The sequence below is a fragment of the Syngnathoides biaculeatus genome, chromosome 10 (assembly GCF_019802595.1).
Source record: "Syngnathoides biaculeatus isolate LvHL_M chromosome 10, ASM1980259v1, whole genome shotgun sequence".
Taxonomy (NCBI): Eukaryota; Metazoa; Chordata; class Actinopteri; order Syngnathiformes; family Syngnathidae; genus Syngnathoides; species Syngnathoides biaculeatus.
The window spans coordinates 13377685-13395681 of NC_084649.1; the positions used below are offsets into that span (position 1 = coordinate 13377685).

General features: G+C 43.8%; 2 protein-coding genes across 2 annotated transcripts; one reads left to right on the forward strand and one right to left on the reverse strand.

Annotated features, from left to right (window-relative positions):
* Positions 1–1894: 1894 nt before the first annotated feature.
* LOC133507980 (class E basic helix-loop-helix protein 40-like) lies at positions 1895–5983 on the forward strand. The gene is made up of 5 exons (XM_061833623.1): positions 1895–2296; positions 2368–2431; positions 2633–2740; positions 2997–3120; positions 4104–5983. The coding sequence occupies exons 1-5, from the start codon at positions 2232–2234 to the stop codon at positions 5009–5011; spliced, it is 1269 nt and encodes a 422-aa protein (XP_061689607.1). The 5' UTR covers positions 1895–2231; the 3' UTR covers positions 5012–5983.
* Positions 5984–8631: 2648 nt separating this feature from the next.
* On the reverse strand, positions 8632–16683 carry LOC133507463 (tubulin monoglycylase TTLL3-like). Its single transcript, XM_061832482.1, has 13 exons — positions 16640–16683; positions 16273–16340; positions 15853–15950; positions 15574–15754; positions 15312–15364; positions 14747–14875; positions 14555–14663; positions 14325–14441; positions 14093–14246; positions 11461–11609; positions 11043–11286; positions 9589–10024; positions 8632–9361 (listed from the first exon to the last, which is right to left on the reverse strand). Exons 2-13 carry the CDS (start codon positions 16277–16279, stop codon positions 8687–8689), a joined length of 2352 nt encoding a protein of 783 aa, XP_061688466.1. The 5' UTR covers positions 16280–16340; positions 16640–16683; the 3' UTR covers positions 8632–8686.
* Positions 16684–17997: the final 1314 nt, after the last annotated feature.

Sequence of the window (17997 nt, forward strand, 5' to 3'; positions counted from 1 at the left end):
CATGTTTTTTGACAGCAGGGGCTTGTTCTTATCATGGATTTGTCACAAACGATGTCGGCATATGCCAGAAAATTCCATAAGTCTTTTGCTGACACACTGGGCCTTTTATTTTTTCCATGTCTTTGCATATTCTGCGCTGTGCTCTTGCTCTTATTTTCATGGGACAGCCACTCGTATGGAGAGTAATAAAAGTGATCTGATCAGTCAGTGCCGGACTTGTTTCACTATGAATAATGACACTTTCTTACCAGCTTCACCCAGCATCTTCACAAGGTCTTGAGCTTTTGTTCTGGGCTTGATTTGCACATTTCGGACCAAAACACGTCCATCTCTGGGACGCAGAGCCAGTCTCCTTCCTGAGTGATGTGATGACATTCCCAGGATGTTTGTATTTGTGTGAAATTGTTTGAACAGATGAACGTGGCACCTTCAAGCATCTGGAAATTGCACCCAAGGATGAGCTAGACTTGTGGAGCACCAAGATTCTCTCTCTGATTTATTGTTCGATTTTCTCTTGATTTTTCCCATTATTTCAAACAAAGAAGCAGAGTATTTATTAACGTATCAGGAGCTCCCAAAGCCATTACCTCTGACCTTCACCATGCTCTTTAAAGACTACTTTTTGTTTCTGTAAAGTTTTGACCTCAAAGAAAATATAACATTCTCTAACAGTGAATCGCTGCTCTAAGAAATTATTCCACTCATTATTGTGGCATTTAACATGTTAAAATCATTTTGGTGATCTGACCAGACTGAAACATGAGAGGTCTAGTTTGTTTTGACTTCAGAAAGTGAGGTAAAAAAATCAATGTGTTTTTGCACATTTTATGTAAACTTCTGGCTTCAACTGTGTAGATTTATATTCGTATTTTGGAGACTGTTTAATACAAAATTACTGTTTCTGAAAGGTTAGGAATCCAGCATTATTATGAAAGATTCTAATAATGGAGTTTATAAAAAAAAATCTGAGCCAGAATGTAATTCACAGAAATACACTGTTTAAAACTAAGCTTTATTATCTTTGTAGTATTAATAATTATGTGATAATTTTGGGTATACAGTACGTGGAGTGCGCAGATGTAGCTTTTGTTTTGGTCAGTACGATATAGTTCATGACGCAATGGTGCATAGTGGCTACCGAAGGGTCGCTCAAACGTGTCAACAATTTAATGCGTGTTGTATAATAATCCCTGCCTATGTCAGACCTTTTCATCCGTGTGCACATGCTTGATCATAACGGCCACCTGCTTTTTCGGAGGGCTGGGCTGGGGCAGGCTGGGGCCTGAAGGCAGGTGCCGCCGTGTGCCGATGCTGAATGTGCTCAGCCGGCTCAGCAGGCTCTGGGTACACCATGAGGAGACCAACGTGACAGGCGGCACGCACGCACGCACCGACCATGACAACACAAACTCACTCATCCACGCACGGCTGCACGTGTCTGCGCGGGAGGTGTGAGGGCTTCCAATTTATTTTTTTATCATGATGATTGTGATCAGATAATGGTGCGTTAAAGGGGAAGAGGGGGAGTTGGGACTTCAACGAGTAGTCACTTTCTACCGCAGTTCTAAACCGCAGTTATTTAAAAAAAAAAATATATATATATATATATATATATTTTTTTTTTTTTTGTTTGTTTTTTTTTTTGTGTGTGTGTGTTGCTTTTCCTGTCAAGGAATTATTTCTATGTGACTACCGTGTCCAAATCCGTCACAAAATGTGGACCGCGCACGGGTTCGCTGCACGTTTGGGTCGTCGTCGCCCCTGCCTTGTTTCGCTCCACTTCAGCGTGGTGGTACACGGGATCGGCTTGGCTCCGCCCCGCCGGTGACGTCAGGCGCCTCACGCTCACTGAAGCGCCTTCTCCGTGGCGGCTGGGCGGGGCCTGTGCGGAGAAGACAGCGCCGCTCGACACGTGAGCCTCATGTGACATAGCTGGGTCAGGCTGAGCGGACTCGCGGACCGAGTTTACTTCTCGCGTGGACCCGTCGGCCCCGACTCCCTTCTGCTACCCACACGCGTGGATGAGCCGCCGAGACCCATCGCAACGCTCGGGGGGCGGGGGGGTTGGGAAATTGCCACCTTTGAATGTCTGACTTGACGGGATTTTTGTCGAGGAAACTTGCCGCCTAACTTTTCCTATTATTAGGGTTTTTTTTTTTTTAATGTCAAATTGGTTGAACATTTTTTACGCACTTTAGTGACAACCAAAAAAAAAAAAAAGCGTCAGGAAAATGGAGCGAATCCCAAGCGCGCAACCTTCTCCTCTGACCAAGACTGATCTAGCAGATATGCACAGGTAAGTTTTTATTTTTGTTTTAACTGCCAAAAAACTTGTAAGCGCGTGTCTATAAATAAATGTTTTTGCAGCATGGATTTCCCCATGTACGCGTATAAACCCAGGCGAGGGATGAAGAGGGGAGAGGAGAGCAAGGTAACTTTTTTTTTTTTTTTTAATTGTAAAGAAATAACTGTGCAGCGTTACTTTGAAGGGCGTGGGAGAAACTGTCCTGGCGACAGTCGTGTACTGTAGTGCTATAAAGGCTTGACCTAATTCTTGCTCTGACATAACTGCCCGTAAACCTTCAGAGAGGAGGAACAAGCCGCTGACTTTTGTGACGTTTTCTTGCCCCAGGAGACCTACAAGCTGCCTCACAGACTCATCGAGAAAAAGAGACGGGATCGGATAAACGAGTGCATTGCTCAGTTGAAAGATTTGTTGCCGGAGCACCTAAAACTTACGGTAAGTTTTTTTTTTTTCCCTCCCCTCTATCTTTTCTTTAATATGATTCATTCAGTTAACGCGCCATCTAGTGGGCCGGTATCGCAATTACATTTGCCGGACACCCCGTGTCTGCTTTCGTTGTATTAGGCGCACAAAAAAAAAAAAAGAAGAAGAAACATTCTTTTTAAACTCCGGCTGGGGCAAATCACCTAATATGAAACATGTTTACAAGAATGTGCTGACAATAGTGGTGTGTCGGGGGTGTTTCCTGCAGACTTTGGGCCATTTGGAGAAGGCTGTGGTTTTGGAACTCACACTCAAGCATGTGAAGACCCTCAGCACTCTCATGGAGCAGCAGCAGCAGAAAATCCTTGCCCTGCAGAGTGGCATGCATATCGGTAAGTAAGACTCATTGGAATCCATTTGAACTAGCCAGTAAATATGCAGAAATATTCGATCATATTTGCATTAATATGTAAATGTGCAAGGATTTTTTTCCCCCCACTAAAATTAATCAAAGTGGTGACTGTAGGGGTAAATCTACACCTTATTGTAGTGGAACCATGTGACTTCTCCGAATCAATCAAGTAATTGGAAAAATAGACAGCACTCAAATATCAGATTGGTTTTAGATTTTCCAAATGCAGTTTTGCTGCTGCTGCTATTAATAATAATAATAGTTCCTAAAAGTGGGGGAAGCTTCTTGTGTACTTCAGTATTTTTTATTCTGGTTAAAACGTTATAATAATGTCTGTTAAAGTGTGGCACACTTTTGAAACATCTTAGAGCAGCGGTTCTCCAACTTTTTACTACGGTACCCCACCCCTCCACTAAAAAAAAAAATAAATAAAAAATAAAAAATCACCTAGCTCTTAAGAGCAACATTAAAATCCTAGCATAGTAGGTCCCCATGTTAATCCAATTCAAGGGCTTATCCCTAAAAAATTATATTTAACATTTATTCAAGCCACCCATATATATGGGAAAGTTTAAAAGAGCAAAAACAAAGAGCAAAACAATTAGACTGCAACGTTTTGTACATATCACAGGAAGCACACAGCAGTAGCGACAGGTAAGTCGCTCATAGCTTTAGCAGTCGGGTGAACCGAACCTGACAGTTTGGAAAATTAATAGTTATCGTTGACAGAAATAAACAAAACCTCTACATTTGCGGCTCTGAACAGCCAAAGCTAGAGAAATGCTGCCGTCTGAACACTGATAATAAATAATGGAAAATGGAATATTGAAACCATTGTAACATTATTTAATTCAGGGAATCTTTGCTGTTAGTGGATTACGAACCGTACTTCACTCAACTGGTCGAAATGAATGTCCGTTTGGAGAATGTATAACAAAACATGGCTTCTTGCTGTGTCTATAGACCAACCCATTGTCACCCAAGAGAAGTCCGAGGAGATGTTCCGATCTGGTTTCCACATGTGCGCCAAAGAGATTCTTCAGTATCTGGCCAGTCGTGAGAGCGACGGCGACTTCGCGCCATCCCACGTCATCAATCACCTTCACAAGTTGGCCGCCGACGTGCTCCAAAGTCCAAAGCGACCCCTCTCTCCTCTTAGCCCCCCGCCCGAGGAAATCCCCACATACAGCCAGCGCCAAACCCACAAGGAGACCACCACCACCAGCTTACCCCCTAAGCCCAGCGAGGGCTACGGGAGGGTGCCGGTCATCCAGCGGGCGCACCCTCCGCCCAGCGGCGAGCAGAGCGGCAGTGATACTGATACAGATAGCGGCTACGGAGGAGAGCTGGAGAAAATCGAGTGCGGCGGCCCGCAGAGGCATCCCGACTACTACAGCCAGGAGGGCAAGCCGATGAAGCGGAGCACGGCGGAGAGGCAGAACTCCGGCGTCAAGCGGGAAGATGACGAGCCGAGGCACAAACGGGCCCGAGCCGAGTCGTCTGAGGACGAGATGCTCTCGGGTGGAGAATCCTCAGCCTCGTCCTCTTCCAGCGGTTACGGTAGCTACATGAGCGTCTCCCCCAACCATCCGCCTCCGCCCCCGCACCCTCTCTGCATGCCCTTCTACCTCATTCCTCCCTCTGCCGCCACCTACCTGCCTATGCTGGAGAAGTGCTGGTACCCGGGCGCCGTGCCCATGCTGTACCCCGGCATGGCCGGCTCCGCCACCGCCGAGAGACCGCCGCAGATGGTGATGTCTCCCAGGGGAGGCTCCCCAGCTCCGGCCATTACTCAGACGCCCATGGACTCCCCGGCTCTCCTACAGGCACTAAAACAGGTACCCCCCCTCAACCTGGAAACCAAAGACTAAAGAGAACACAATCACTGAGTTGACTCATTAGGAGGGAGAACACGATCGAGCCGTCCCGTAGTCCATCGCGTCATATCTCGACTTTGCTTCTCATCCTGGAGTTCAAGTGTCAAACAAGAAGACGAGAGACAGGCGGAGAAATGCTGTCGTCCATCCACGTACGGATGACGAAAATGTTTGAATGTTAAGTGCAAATGGACCTGCCCTATTCACACACACACACACACACACACACACACACACACACTTGGTTGAATGTAAAGAAAGACGTTTCAGACGCTGCTGTTCCGAGTCAAAAACGCTGAGAACACTAGCGCAATTTCACTTGTAGCTTTTGTGCTAGAGACATGCCATTTTTTTTTTTTTGTACTCGAAAACTCTCACACCAAATGTTGAGCGAGTTCACCCAAAGTTTGTTGCCTATCGTCCGTCACCGCCGCCGCCACCATTATCGCTTAAAAAGTCTTTGACACCGTGATGACCGCCCTGAATGCGAAGTCATTCATCCACAGTTGACGTGGTTTTTAATGTAATTATTGTGGATAAACTTCTTGTACATTTCTATTTTTGATACCTGTTGGTGCACTCTTGTCCACAGAGCTGGAAGAAAGGAGCGTTGAGTGTGGCATACTCTGAGTGTGTACATACTGTAGCACAGTGCTGGACCTGGTCTCAACATCTGTTTGTGCTCAAGTCAAACCTGGTGTTTGTTCTTGCTGTTGCCTTTTTACTCGTGAAAAGCTGAGAACTCTCAGATGTTTATTCTCAAATTCATATGAATCCCAGAAGGTGGCGAGTGAGGGGAAGGGAAGTGAATGTAAACGTTTTACCAGAGGACTAGTTTTCTAATAGAGAGGGGTACTTGAGATTTTATATTTTGGGACCTACGTGAAAGATGATTGCTGTTTGTACATATTTTGTCTATAAATGTTGATATACATGCATTATAAGTGTATTAATAAAGTATTTTTTTTTTCCTGTGGAAAATGTCTTTGACTCTGAGTTGTCGGCGCAGCATAGTGATGCAATTCTGGTGTGGCTAGTGCTGCAGTTCCACCACGTTCATGTTACAGAGGGACGCTTATGTAACCCTGCGTTCGCAGCCCAGATCTCCTCCTGATAAACCGTCTCCGTACACAAAGCGACCTGAGGATTTAGACGACATCTTATTAGTGCACTGCGTGTACTAGCAAGATCTTTGTGCTCACCGGGTAGACAATTCAGTGTTGTGTAGTATCAATATACAAAAAGCCTGGCCACAACCTAAGTCACACTCTTCAGCAAGACCAAAGATCTGTTAAAAGACACCAGAAACAAAATAGTAGACCTGCACCAGGCTGGGAAGACTACATCTGCAAAAGTTTAGCAGCTTGGTGTGAAGAAATCAAGCGTAGGAGCTATCATTACAAAATGGAAGACATACAAGACTACTGATAAGCTCGCTCGATCTGAGGCCCCGTGCAAGATCTCACCCCATGGGGTCAAAATGATCACAAGAACGGTGAGAGGAAAAAAATCCCTCAACAACACGGGGGAAGGGGTGGGGGGTAGTTTATGACCTGCAGAGAGCTGGGCCCAAAGTAACAAAGGATACAATAAGTAATACACGCCGCCGTCAGGGGCTCAAATCCAGCAGTGCTAGTCGTGTCCCCCGATTAAGCAGCGAGCCAGTACATCTCCAGATCCCTCTGAAGTTTGCTCGACAACATTTGTGTGGAGAGGAGTCGGAGAATGTCATTATCAGATGTAACCAAAATTGAACATTTTGCTAAAAACTCAAGTTGTCGTGTTTGGAGACGAAAGAAAGCTGAGTTGCATCCAGAGGACACCATTCCTACTGTGAAACATGGGCGTGGAAACATGATTTGGAGCTGTTTTTCTGTAAAGGGACCAGGTCAGCTAATCCACGTAAAGGAAAGAATCAATGGGGGCGTGTTGAGATTTTGAGATTTCAGCAAGGGCACGGATAATGTGAGACATGACTCGGTCTTTCAGGATGACAATGATCCCAAACACACCGCCCGGCAATGCAGGAGTGGCTTCTTAAGAAGCATTTCCAGGGCCAGATCTCAACTCCATGGAAAAATCTTTAGGAGTTGAAAGTCGGTGTTGCCCAGCGACACCCCCAGACCATCGCTGGTCTCGAGGAGATCTGCGTAGAGGAAAGGGCCAAAATACCAGGAAGTGTGTGAAAACCTTGTGAAGATTTACAGAAAACGTTTGGCCCATCTTTGCCAACAAAGTATTGAGCTGAACCTTTATTATTTTATTATTTCCACCATAATTTGTTGATAAATTCTTTTAAAAATCAGACAATGTAATTTTCTGGGGGTGGGGGGTTCTTATTTTGTCTCATAGATAAGGTACACCTTTGATCAAAATTACAGGACTCTAAGTGGAGTTAACTTGCACAATTGGTGGCTAACCAAATCATTTGTTGCTCCTCTGTACACAATTAGGTGTACTATTAAGAAATGGAAATGCTCAAATTACTTTCCATACTGCGCGTATTGACAACACATCAGAATCAGTTTTGATGGCCAAGTGTGTAAAAACAGTCGGTGCTGCCCTGGTACGACATTCAGAACAAAGAACAAGCAACATTTGACAGTTAAGTGTGTGGTCCAGAAGTGCTTGAAGTACTGCATTCTATTAGTGAGGCAAACTGAACTAGACTGTGGCTACTAGTACTTGTGAAACGCTTTTTTCAACAGTTTTGTCAATAGTTCAGTTTTGTCACACTATAGTAACGTCGTTCTACTTGTGCGCTAAATTGCCTTACTGACGATACTTGTCATATTTGTACAAGGAGCATTCAGCACTCAGATGTGGAATAAATGCTCCAAGGGCTCGCCATGCTGCAGGCAACGTCACTATTCGCAAAACTGGGGGATTTCCCATCGTCCACTCCTAACAGAGGTCGCCTTCTTTCCTGCTGATTTTAATTGTGCGTGATTTGATATTCGACAGCAAAGGCTTATTTACTTTCCTCCTGATGTCAGTATTGAGTCATTTATTGAATTTTAGGGTCATTTTAGATGGGCTCGCCATGCTGCAGGCAACGTCACTATTCGCAAAACTGGGGGATTTCCCATCGTCCACTCCTAACAGAGGTCGCCTTCTTTCCTGCTGATTTTAATTGTGCGTGATTTGATATTCGACAGCAAAGGCTTATTTACTTTCCTCCTGATGTCAGTATTGAGTCATTTATTGAATTTTAGGGTCATTTTAGATGTTTTTGAAGGCATCTGTCATTTACAAGATGTTCATGAGATTTTAAAAAATATTTATTTTCACAATTTTGCAACAATTTGACAGTGGACTTTCTCTTTAGTGGTTATTGTGCAATCTTGTGCAATAACTTTTGTGAACAAGTCTTACATTTTTATAGAAATGTAGTGCTCCCTGGTGGTGAGATTAAACACCTACATTGTACAGAGTGCAAATATTTCAATTATTTTTCCTCAACGCATATCCTCAAACATCTCAAATACATTATAATATCAGAATAATATCATAAAGATGGAAGCATGTCCTAACCCCCCCCCCACCCCCCACCCCAATACAACAAAATTGTGTTTCAACATATTAAAAAAATGGATGAAGGGGTAGTGGTATAATCTTATCAAACTTGAAGTGGGGCAGGGTGGGGTGGGGTTGGGTTCCTGTACATTGTCATTTATATCTGGACATGGTTTGCACGTAACGCTGCTTGTGGAATCTGTAACTGGACTCAATTTGAAAGGTGTCCACAGAAGGTTTTCGATAGCCGGGCTGCAAGCTCGTGAGCCGCAGCAAGGGGAGCTGGTCCCGACCGAAAGAAGCGGCCCGCGTCGTCGAGGGCTTGTTGGAGGGCTCGGAAAAAGTCCTGGGGAGGAAGGATCTCCACAGGTATACTCCGTGGCTTGGTTTAATTGAAGATTGAAACACACATGAAGTATTTCTAGGCTTGGGGGTGCGGGACAAGGAGATGTTCCGTTGGGCGAGTGGAGCTCTGCTACCACGACTCCCACCTGAACATTGGGGTCTCCTCCTGGGTTGAGTGTGGTCCTCCGAGACCAAAGTGACATTGTGAACCACTGCTCTTTCCTGTTTTTCTCTCCTCGGAGAAGGTTTCTGCTGCTGATTCTCCGGAGACGGCTTGCACTCTTGTGCTTTCTCGCACGACTCCACTTGCTCTTTACTCGTGACTTCACCATCCTCGCAAGAAACGTGAATTTGTATCGACTTGGCCAAGTGAGGTTTCGTAGAGCCGAGCCTTTTTCTGCGCTTTGTGTATTTCGGTTTCATAATGTGGTTTCCTTCCACTATCAGATTCAAACCAATAAACTGTGGTAATTCGACTGCAGCCTGTGAGGGTGAGAATGTAAAACATGAAGTATCCGTAACTTTTTTGGCGCACTGAATCCCTGAACAGTTGGACAATTGCTTTCTCACCCAAAATTTTGAGACTAGTGTAAGATAAAAATACATTTAGAACTAGACATCTTAGAATAGGCACTTATCTACTTGTTTTTCATGATGTCATTATCTGATCATGTTTCCTTTCCGCCTTGTGAGCATGATCTTTTAGTCACCTGTTTGTAGATCAAGCGGAAGCCTCCCGTACAAGCGTTGGGGTTGTTTCGTTTGTCCAGAACCACCTTCAGCGTGTCCAGTTGCACAGCGGGGCAGAGGCGAGCCGTCACCACGCTGGTGCAGGCCATGGTGGGATTGGCGTTGACTTCAAGAAGCCAAGGCCTCAGATCGTTCCCCAACATGAAATCGGCTCCGTATAGCTCAAAGGTTGCCTTGCGGTGCTCCACCTTGTCCTGGGCTGTCTGCAAGACGTGGACCACGGCTTTCTGCATGCCCGGGACCACCACGGTCTCCCACTGCTCCCCGCGGCCCTGCTGCTGCAGAAAATCCTTGAAGTCGGAGCTGGACCACATGTTGTCCCTGGGGACCCCCGGGTGGCGCTCGTGCGATGGCTGGAAGTGCTTCTGGATGGCGTTGTTGCAAAGGTGGACTGAACTGAGGGAGACAACAACTGTGAGTCTTCGTTTAATGCGACACTTTACTCCTTATTACTCGGTCATTCCAGATTCAGAGGACAGTTTCTCTCCGTCCTTACTATGAGATTTCAAACAATCCACGTTGAAAATATAGCAACGTAGACTTGTGTAAAATATACAGTAGCTGTCCTGAAACAAAATGTAGTAGTTAAAGTGATTCTTATTATTTGTAATACCAAATAGCTGTTGAGCAGCCCTTTAAATTTTTCTAAAAATGTTTCTGAAATGCATGGATACCGAAGTAGACACTATCATTGGATAGTGGTGTAATACTCAAAGAAAATAAGATATATGATGTAAGAAGAGGATAAAGATTAATGTTTTTATGTCACTTTGAATGTTGCACATCACCCAAATTTTGCTTGTCCTGAAATCCTTGTAAATCATTGTGAGGCATGATGAAATCCCTGAATTCCTTGCATTTGTACATATTTTAAAAAATGGTGTTCTTAAAACTGTTGGGCTATTTGCTGACGCAGTTATTTCCAAAATGGTGACCATCACCCCATCCGCAATTGAGCCTTTCAGGTATGCCCCTTTTATAGCTAATCATGACTCACACCATTAAATTTGTGAATAAAGAAAATCATGACCTTCCTTGAAAACCTCATCCCCAAAAATTACAAAATAAATGATCTGGTTTAAAAAAAAATGTTGATGCCTAAATCATCTTCCAAATGTGGAATGACGCACATCTACAAATCATTGTTGTCAGGTGGAATCCTCACCTTTTCAAAAACATTTTCAGGAAATGAAAACAACTTCATATTTAGGGTGCTTTGGAATACAGAGAGCAAGATAGTTATAATACTTGAGGTACCGTCGTAGTTTTTAAAACCATCAGCACCCATGTCAACCGAGCAATCGTGAGTTGTTGAAATTGATCAAATTTGGAGCGACGTGGTTTCCACCAAACAGCGATGAAATGTAAGGGATTTATTATTCTAATTTTTTTTTGGGGGGGTGGCTTGCCTAACCTATGAAGTTTTGTCGTGGAGTAGGGCTGAGTGGAGAACCTCAGGTAGCACTCTCTGTAGAACCAGACGGTCAGAGGGTTCCAGTCAGTGACCAGAAACCACTGGCGCAGGTCGAACTTGGTTCCATTGACCAACATGGGCTGCTCCAGGTACTTCTGAACCACCCACTTACTATCCTTGGCCATGTTTCTGTCTGAGTCCACCAAGGCTAAAATCTGATCCAAGCGATTCATGCAAACAATACCTGCATCGTGCCATGAAAAGAAGAAATAGATTCAGATTCAATCAGATTACTCGATTATTAAGACCTTGTGTGTTATACTGTGTATCTTATATACAATGTGAGTAAATTCTGTATATTTGTGATTTTTCAAAGAAACCTGTATGACTTAATATGAAGAGGGGACAAAAGCTTCACCTCTTCCTCTTGACATGGCGCCTGGTTTGATAATCCAGATGTTATTGACTCCATCCAAATCCATCTGAGGACAAACGTCTTTGAGTTGGGCCAACATGACCTGGCAGCGGTCCACAAAATCAGCACTGTTTCTGATAGGTGCACCTTTGCTACGCACACAAATGAAAAATCTAGTACACTAATACTCAGCTCGAACACAACAGCTGGATCATAGTTCTGCATTTACAGTATATATTTTTTTAAATTCAACAACCTCTTTATTATTGCGGTTGCAGTTTACAATGTCGAACCGCGCTTCGTTATACTGAGATGTCCGCAATGAGGTGAGGGGGAGATGGCGCTCGTTGGGCGGAAAACAACGAGACCAACCACTCACGCTTACATTGCATCTTTTTGGGAGGTGGGAGGAAGCCTGAGTGCAGGCAGAAAACCTCAGCAAGTGCGCAGTAAAACGTGCAAATCAAAGCTGATCTCGCTCTGATGATGCATCCCTCTGCCGCTCATTGCCATATAAACAGGATAGTCTCATAGATGCTATTTTTCATTGGTCTCTGGCAAAAAAATATATATATATATCGGTATATATATATATACCTATATAGAGAGTTCGTCCACGTGATGTCACCATTTTCATGGCGCCATATTGCCGGTCAAACAGAGCTGTTCGACAATGTGGGAGACATTGAACCGGAGGAGAATATTTACAATACCCGAGACCTGTTGTGCTGTTGGTTGTCACAACAGACGAGACAGATATTCAAAGAGGTCATTCTATAGCATACATATATAGCATATATGTGCGTTCATCTGAAATGACACGCTGTGGCGACCCCGAAGGGACAAGCCGAAAGAAACTTACTATTCTATAGCATAGCAGCTGAAAAGACCAGAAAGGATCGAATGGATTTCGGCAATTAAACGTGATGGCTGGTGTCCAACCAAAATACACACACTTCTGTGTAGTGATCGCTTTATTTCAGGTAGGAATTACTCTTCTCAATCTCAAATTGAGAACAATGCGTGTTTAAAAAAAAAAAAAAAAAAACCGTTGCAGAACTTTATGGAGGTTAAGTGTGACCACAATCGCTTCCGTGTACGTTCCATGGAGACGATTCTATCCTCTTTTTTTTTGTTTCCAATCATAGTTATTGAATGGAAGTTTGTGTAAAACCATGGGTCATTTATTTAAATATTTCCATTTGTATTTGTATTGAATACTAGCTGAAAACATGGATGGATTCCGGCGAAGGTTAACGTGTCGCCGAACACACTTCCGCATTGACAAGCCGTCAAAACCATCACAATGAGGGATTTATTCCTGATGAGAACAGATCCAGCAACAAAGTATCCATATGCGTCCACACTTTTATACGCTTTCAAACTTTTCCGTGTAAGTCTCGACGACTTACTCACCAGATCCATGTGTATCTCCGGCTGTCCAAGACAAGCAAAAGCGAATTAACAGTCCAATTTCTTATCGGCGAAAACATCAATTTCAGCATTAAATAGGGGTCCTCTATGCCGAGTTTATCAAATTTTTCCACGTACCGTCATTTATTTTCACCTAAATGTTTGACAGTATCGGACAAGACTTTGGGCGTCGTGTTACAAGGCGTATTTCTGTGTCGTCTCCAACCGATTTAGCATTAAGCAATGCTTAGCTTGACCGGCAATGGCGAATAAACAAAAGTCACGGGATTTTATGACATAGGTGCACGAGCTCTATATTGCCCCCGGAATTCTGTCTCACAAAAATTGGTTCCATGACCTGAACATGTGATGCTGCTGTTGTTGTTGTGGATCACAGCAGAGCATGAAGCAGCTGGGATGAGAATCCCAACCTCAGAATCTGAGGTTACGGTCTTCAGTCAGAAGAGGGTGGATGACCCTCTCCAGGTTGGGGAGGAAATCCTGCCCCAAGGGGAGGAACTCAAGTAGTCTTGTTCACAAGTGAGGGAAGAATGGAATGGGAGACCGACAGGCGGATGGCTGCAGCGTTAGCAACTTAAAGCTCTCCAATGACATGTCGATCTTCGTCCTCATCTTCACCTTGGGTCCGATCTGCGAGTCTTGACCGAAAGAACAAGATCATAGATACAAGCATCTGAAATGAGTTGCTATGTGGGGAGTCTCCACAGACAGGGAGGGGCTCAGAGTACGGCTGCTGCTCATCCGTGTAGTCAGATGAGATGGATCAGGCATGTGGTTAGGGCCTCCCCTGAACGCCTCCATGGTGAGTTGTTCAGGGCATCTCCTACCGAGAGGAGACCCAGACCCAGACAAAGGACACGTAGAAGAGACCACGCTTCTCTGCTGGCCTTGGAACATTATGGGATCCCCCGAAAGAGCTGGAGGAAGTGCCTGGGAAGAAGGAAGTCTGGGCCTCTCTGCTTAAGATTTAAAATCTGGACCCCACGACAGCTATTCAATTAAGGGGTGTACCTAATGTTCAGACGTGATTAGAAATGATCCCGTCATATCACGAAAGCCCGAAAAAAAAAATAAGAACATGTTTCCGTATATTCAAGCACGGTGCAAAATTTAAGAGTGGTGTTTTGTGTGTGTGTGTGTGTGTGTGTGTGTATGTGTGTGTGTTTGTTGAGCCCACCAAGCTGTCTTAAAATGTACTCACTGCACAACCGAGTAGAACTTTTGCAGAAAGTGATTCCATTGATTTTCCTCCACGAAAGGAAGCGTTTTGACTGTCACGTCAATGTCGCTGTGTGCTAAGACACTCAGGTACTCCTGGCACTTTTGTAAGGCTGTATTGATCACCCCTGCGCTGACTGTGGGGAGAAACGTGAACAATAGTGGAGGTGGCCACATTCCGCAACTTCAGTTTAGCGTTCAGCGCCAAACTTTACCAAGCGCGGCGACACTTTCGGCTTTCCCGTGCTCATTCTTCGTCGGTTCTTTTGTCATCACGTTGGTCTCGACTACGTGCTTTAGCAAACTGCTGCATGCTGTCCTTCTGAAGTCCTCTTCCCCCCCGCCACACACACACACACACAAGAGCACAAGAAAATTGTGATACTGTTAGTTAAAAAATAAATAAATAAAAGCAAAGGCATTGTGGTCGCAGCACAGAGCAGACCTATGAATGCATCTCTCTCTTCCCCGAGCCTGTAACATCTCGGAAAGAAGCTGTCAGGATCTGCAGTGTCGTACCATCGAAGGTTGCGAAGGTTCACGCAGAGGCCCACCTCAAACAGCAACACAAAAAACTGTCAGTGCCACCCCTCAAACCAAAACTCTCTTGTATAGTTCCTGTAACTCAAGGGGGGACCTTGGTGGTGAAGTTTCCGGTATTGGCGAAGTGATTGGTCACTTGGTCCTGCCGCAAGGAGCGACAGTAGACGGAATCGTAACGGGAGCTCCAATAGAAATAAATCCTTTCATTTCGAACCAGACGAGACTGCAAACACCAAAAGAAAAGTCAAATCTTTCCCCACAGATAAATAATGCTACCACATTAAAATTATATAATCTGGATAATGATATAGACTGCCCAGCTCTTTGAAGTTAGCACTTTTTAAGGAAACAGAGCCCCTTCATAGTGTGATCATGGGTAATGTTAAAGATACACGTAAAATATTAGTCTAATTAGAAAATAGTTTGACATTGTCTAAGAGTCAGCCTTCAGTTTTTAGTGGAAACCTCCTGATGTGTCTGATGATTTTGGAGTAGACACCCTTAATTTAGTTTAAAAAAAATATTACGATATTATGTTGACCGCTACCACTTACATTGATATTAGTAGATTGTCTGCGTAAAATTAAAATTGTGTTTACTTGACAAAATGAACAGTGAAGACAGTAAATGCTGGGTGGTCCGTGTGAACGTGCTCTTACCATGAAGTCATACATGCTGTCAAGGTCGTCTTCCTCGGCGTTATCCCCCCCCTCTGAAAAGTCATCAGGATAGAAGTGAATTCTATGTGTAGAATTAATAAAGCAAAAGAAGCAGTATATATAAAAAAAAAGAAAAGGATGGATTAGGTTTACATTGTGGGTTGGTTAAACAACTGAATTAGTGAGGCGCCAACCATAGAACACCAGTTTGGTTGTTGTTTATTTTGGTTTTTCCTTTATTGACATAAGTGATTAAAGCGACCTTTTGTCTCAGCGCTATTATCCTCTCCAGTGCTGCCATCCTCTTCATCCTTGTCCTTATCGCTCTGGCGGTGAGACGAGCAGTGGCTTGTGTTTGGCAAATAACGCTCCACCCACCCTCGGGCCCGCAGCCCGGCACGAATCACAGGATAGCGCCCCTGCACTGTAAACACTTTTTGCTCCTGAAACCGACAGGAGCATAATACACACCCGTGGACACTTTTTTTACGGTATGCACGCAGGCTATACAGTACATTCATGAATGCTGCCCTCTAATGACCTTGATTGCTTTCTCCACCAGGGCTTTCGCTCCTTTCAACTTGTCCAGCTTGGTAGACGGAAGACTACGACGTGCCGCAACCTCTTCTGGTGCCACCTCTGGGAACAAAAGGTCAAGTTAGTGCTTGGTTTTACAGAAGGCCATCACCTGCAAAAATGAACATAAACTTGATTGTGCGCACAAACACGTAGCGAAGGTGATCTTTTTGAGTGTCAGCAGCACAGCAGTCTTTTAAAGTTCGTGCATGAAATTTCGAGCACAAAAACAGCATTTAGCTGACATTTTCACCGAAGAGATAGGTTTCCAAAAATATCTGTTGGTATGTGGATCCACGAGTAGTGAAACATGAATGTGTTTACGAGTCATGACTGAATGAAAAAAAAAAAAGTATTGAATGAATCCATGTGTGGCCAATCATACCTGACATTATTATACAGGATTTATCAGCTCAAAACTGCAGCGTTGAAGATTTTTGGTCGTCCAAAAATCTGAGGACAAATTAAATGGAAGTTTAATGTTGTAAAAGCTTTTGTCTTTCTGACAATAAAAAAGGGGAGTGAAGATCACAAAAATCGTGGTGGATTTTGGTTTACACACACACAAATTATTGAATTTTGTTGCATGCCACAGCAATGAGAGACTGCATACCCTCACTTTTTTCATTTACCATGGCAACCACAACACGCATGCAAGCATGCTTCACACATGCACTATGAAGAACACTAACACCTGCCGTCTCAAATTAATTTCAAGTTTCAAGGAGGGGGTTAAAAAAAAACATTTAAACCATCAGCTGAACTGGATCATGTGTCTTCGGATCGAAGGTCTCCCCTGGCGGCGAGGCCTCGGCGACTTGACATTTGCTCTTCCGGTCACCCTCTGATTCAGTGTCAAGTCATCATCTGTGACAACAAATCTCGTATGATCGTTTAATAACGCACAGGACGTGTTCAAACTCAATATTTCTCGTCACCGGCAAACGCGCGCATGGTGGAGCTCAGGGTAATGTGCTGCTTGGTGTAACTCCAAAACCTTCCGCACGATGGCAGCAACGACCCCAGTGTCTGCATTAGTTTGATTATTGGAAAAATAATACAGCAATGTGAAACAGTTGGTATCCAAGGGTAAAAATATGGGCTTCGTGTGGTGTTTATTCATTCGGTTAAAATAATCCAGTGTATATTTTAGTCCAGCCAAAGCATTTTTGTTCATCATACTGAGAGGCGTTTCTAAAAATTCAGCCCAAATAACATTAGCAAGAGCTCTCAACATGATGTAATGCAATTTTACACCACTGCAAACAGCATCCACTAAATCAAATATTTTCAAATTCAACCCTGCCTGATATGTCTTAAGTACAATAAGTATGATATAAGTGTGTTTTATAACGACAAGATGTGTTGCTGCAATTCTTGTACTGGATGAATATAGTTATATTCTGCAAGTACAGCCAATGAAATGCGCCGTAAGTAACATAATGTCAGGTTCACCAATCAGTCATTCATTAAACAGGTCAAAAAAGGAAGCAAAGACACCAGTTCAAGTCTCGCGAGGAGAGAGGAGAGGAGAGGAACAGTCTCATACAATTCACCACTGCACTCTCTGATTATCCGCTCCTCAGCACCTCTCTAAATTTAGTTTTAAGACGCCGCTTATTTACATGGATGTTACAAAAAGACGAGCAAAACAGTTGGAAACAAGGTGTACATGTTTGTTCCTGTGCGTGTGCATGTGTAGAAGATTGCTGAATACACGTGTGGTCATCATTTCTTTAACAGGCAGCAGTTGTAACAGTTCAGATGATTAGATGTTTTTGTTCTTGCTATCTCCTGCTCGGAGGCTGCCACATTATCTAGAGCAGAGCAAAACATTTCTTTATTGGAAGCAGATGTATGATAATTATGATCACAATTATTCCTACATTTCCCCCCTGTTTATCCTACATTTGCTACCACATTTTCTAGAGCAGAGCAAAGCATTCTTCACTGCAGGCAGAGCAAAGCATTCTTCATTGCGGGCAGAGCAGTAACTGAATTGGAGCAGAGCAAAGCATTTCTTCATTGCAGTCAGAAGCAGTTACTTAATACTATTTACAATTATTTCTACATTATCCTCCTGTTTATCCTACATTTGCTCAAATCCTCG

Coding starts and splice junctions, on each gene's coding strand:
- LOC133507463 (XM_061832482.1), bottom strand. Junction 14,664..14,746: donor CCGGAAACTTCACCACCAAG/GTCCCCCCTTGA, acceptor TTGCTGTTTGAG/GTGGGCCTCTGCGTGAACCT. Junction 14,247..14,324: donor CGAAAGTGTCGCCGCGCTTG/GTAAAGTTTGGC, acceptor TTCTCCCCACAG/TCAGCGCAGGGGTGATCAAT.
- LOC133507980 (XM_061833623.1), top strand. CDS start 2,232: ATGGAGCGAATCCCAAGCGCGCAACCTTCTCCTCTGACCAAGACTGAT. Junction 2,741..2,996: donor CGGAGCACCTAAAACTTACG/GTAAGTTTTTTT, acceptor TGTTTCCTGCAG/ACTTTGGGCCATTTGGAGAA. Junction 3,121..4,103: donor GCAGAGTGGCATGCATATCG/GTAAGTAAGACT, acceptor CTGTGTCTATAG/ACCAACCCATTGTCACCCAA.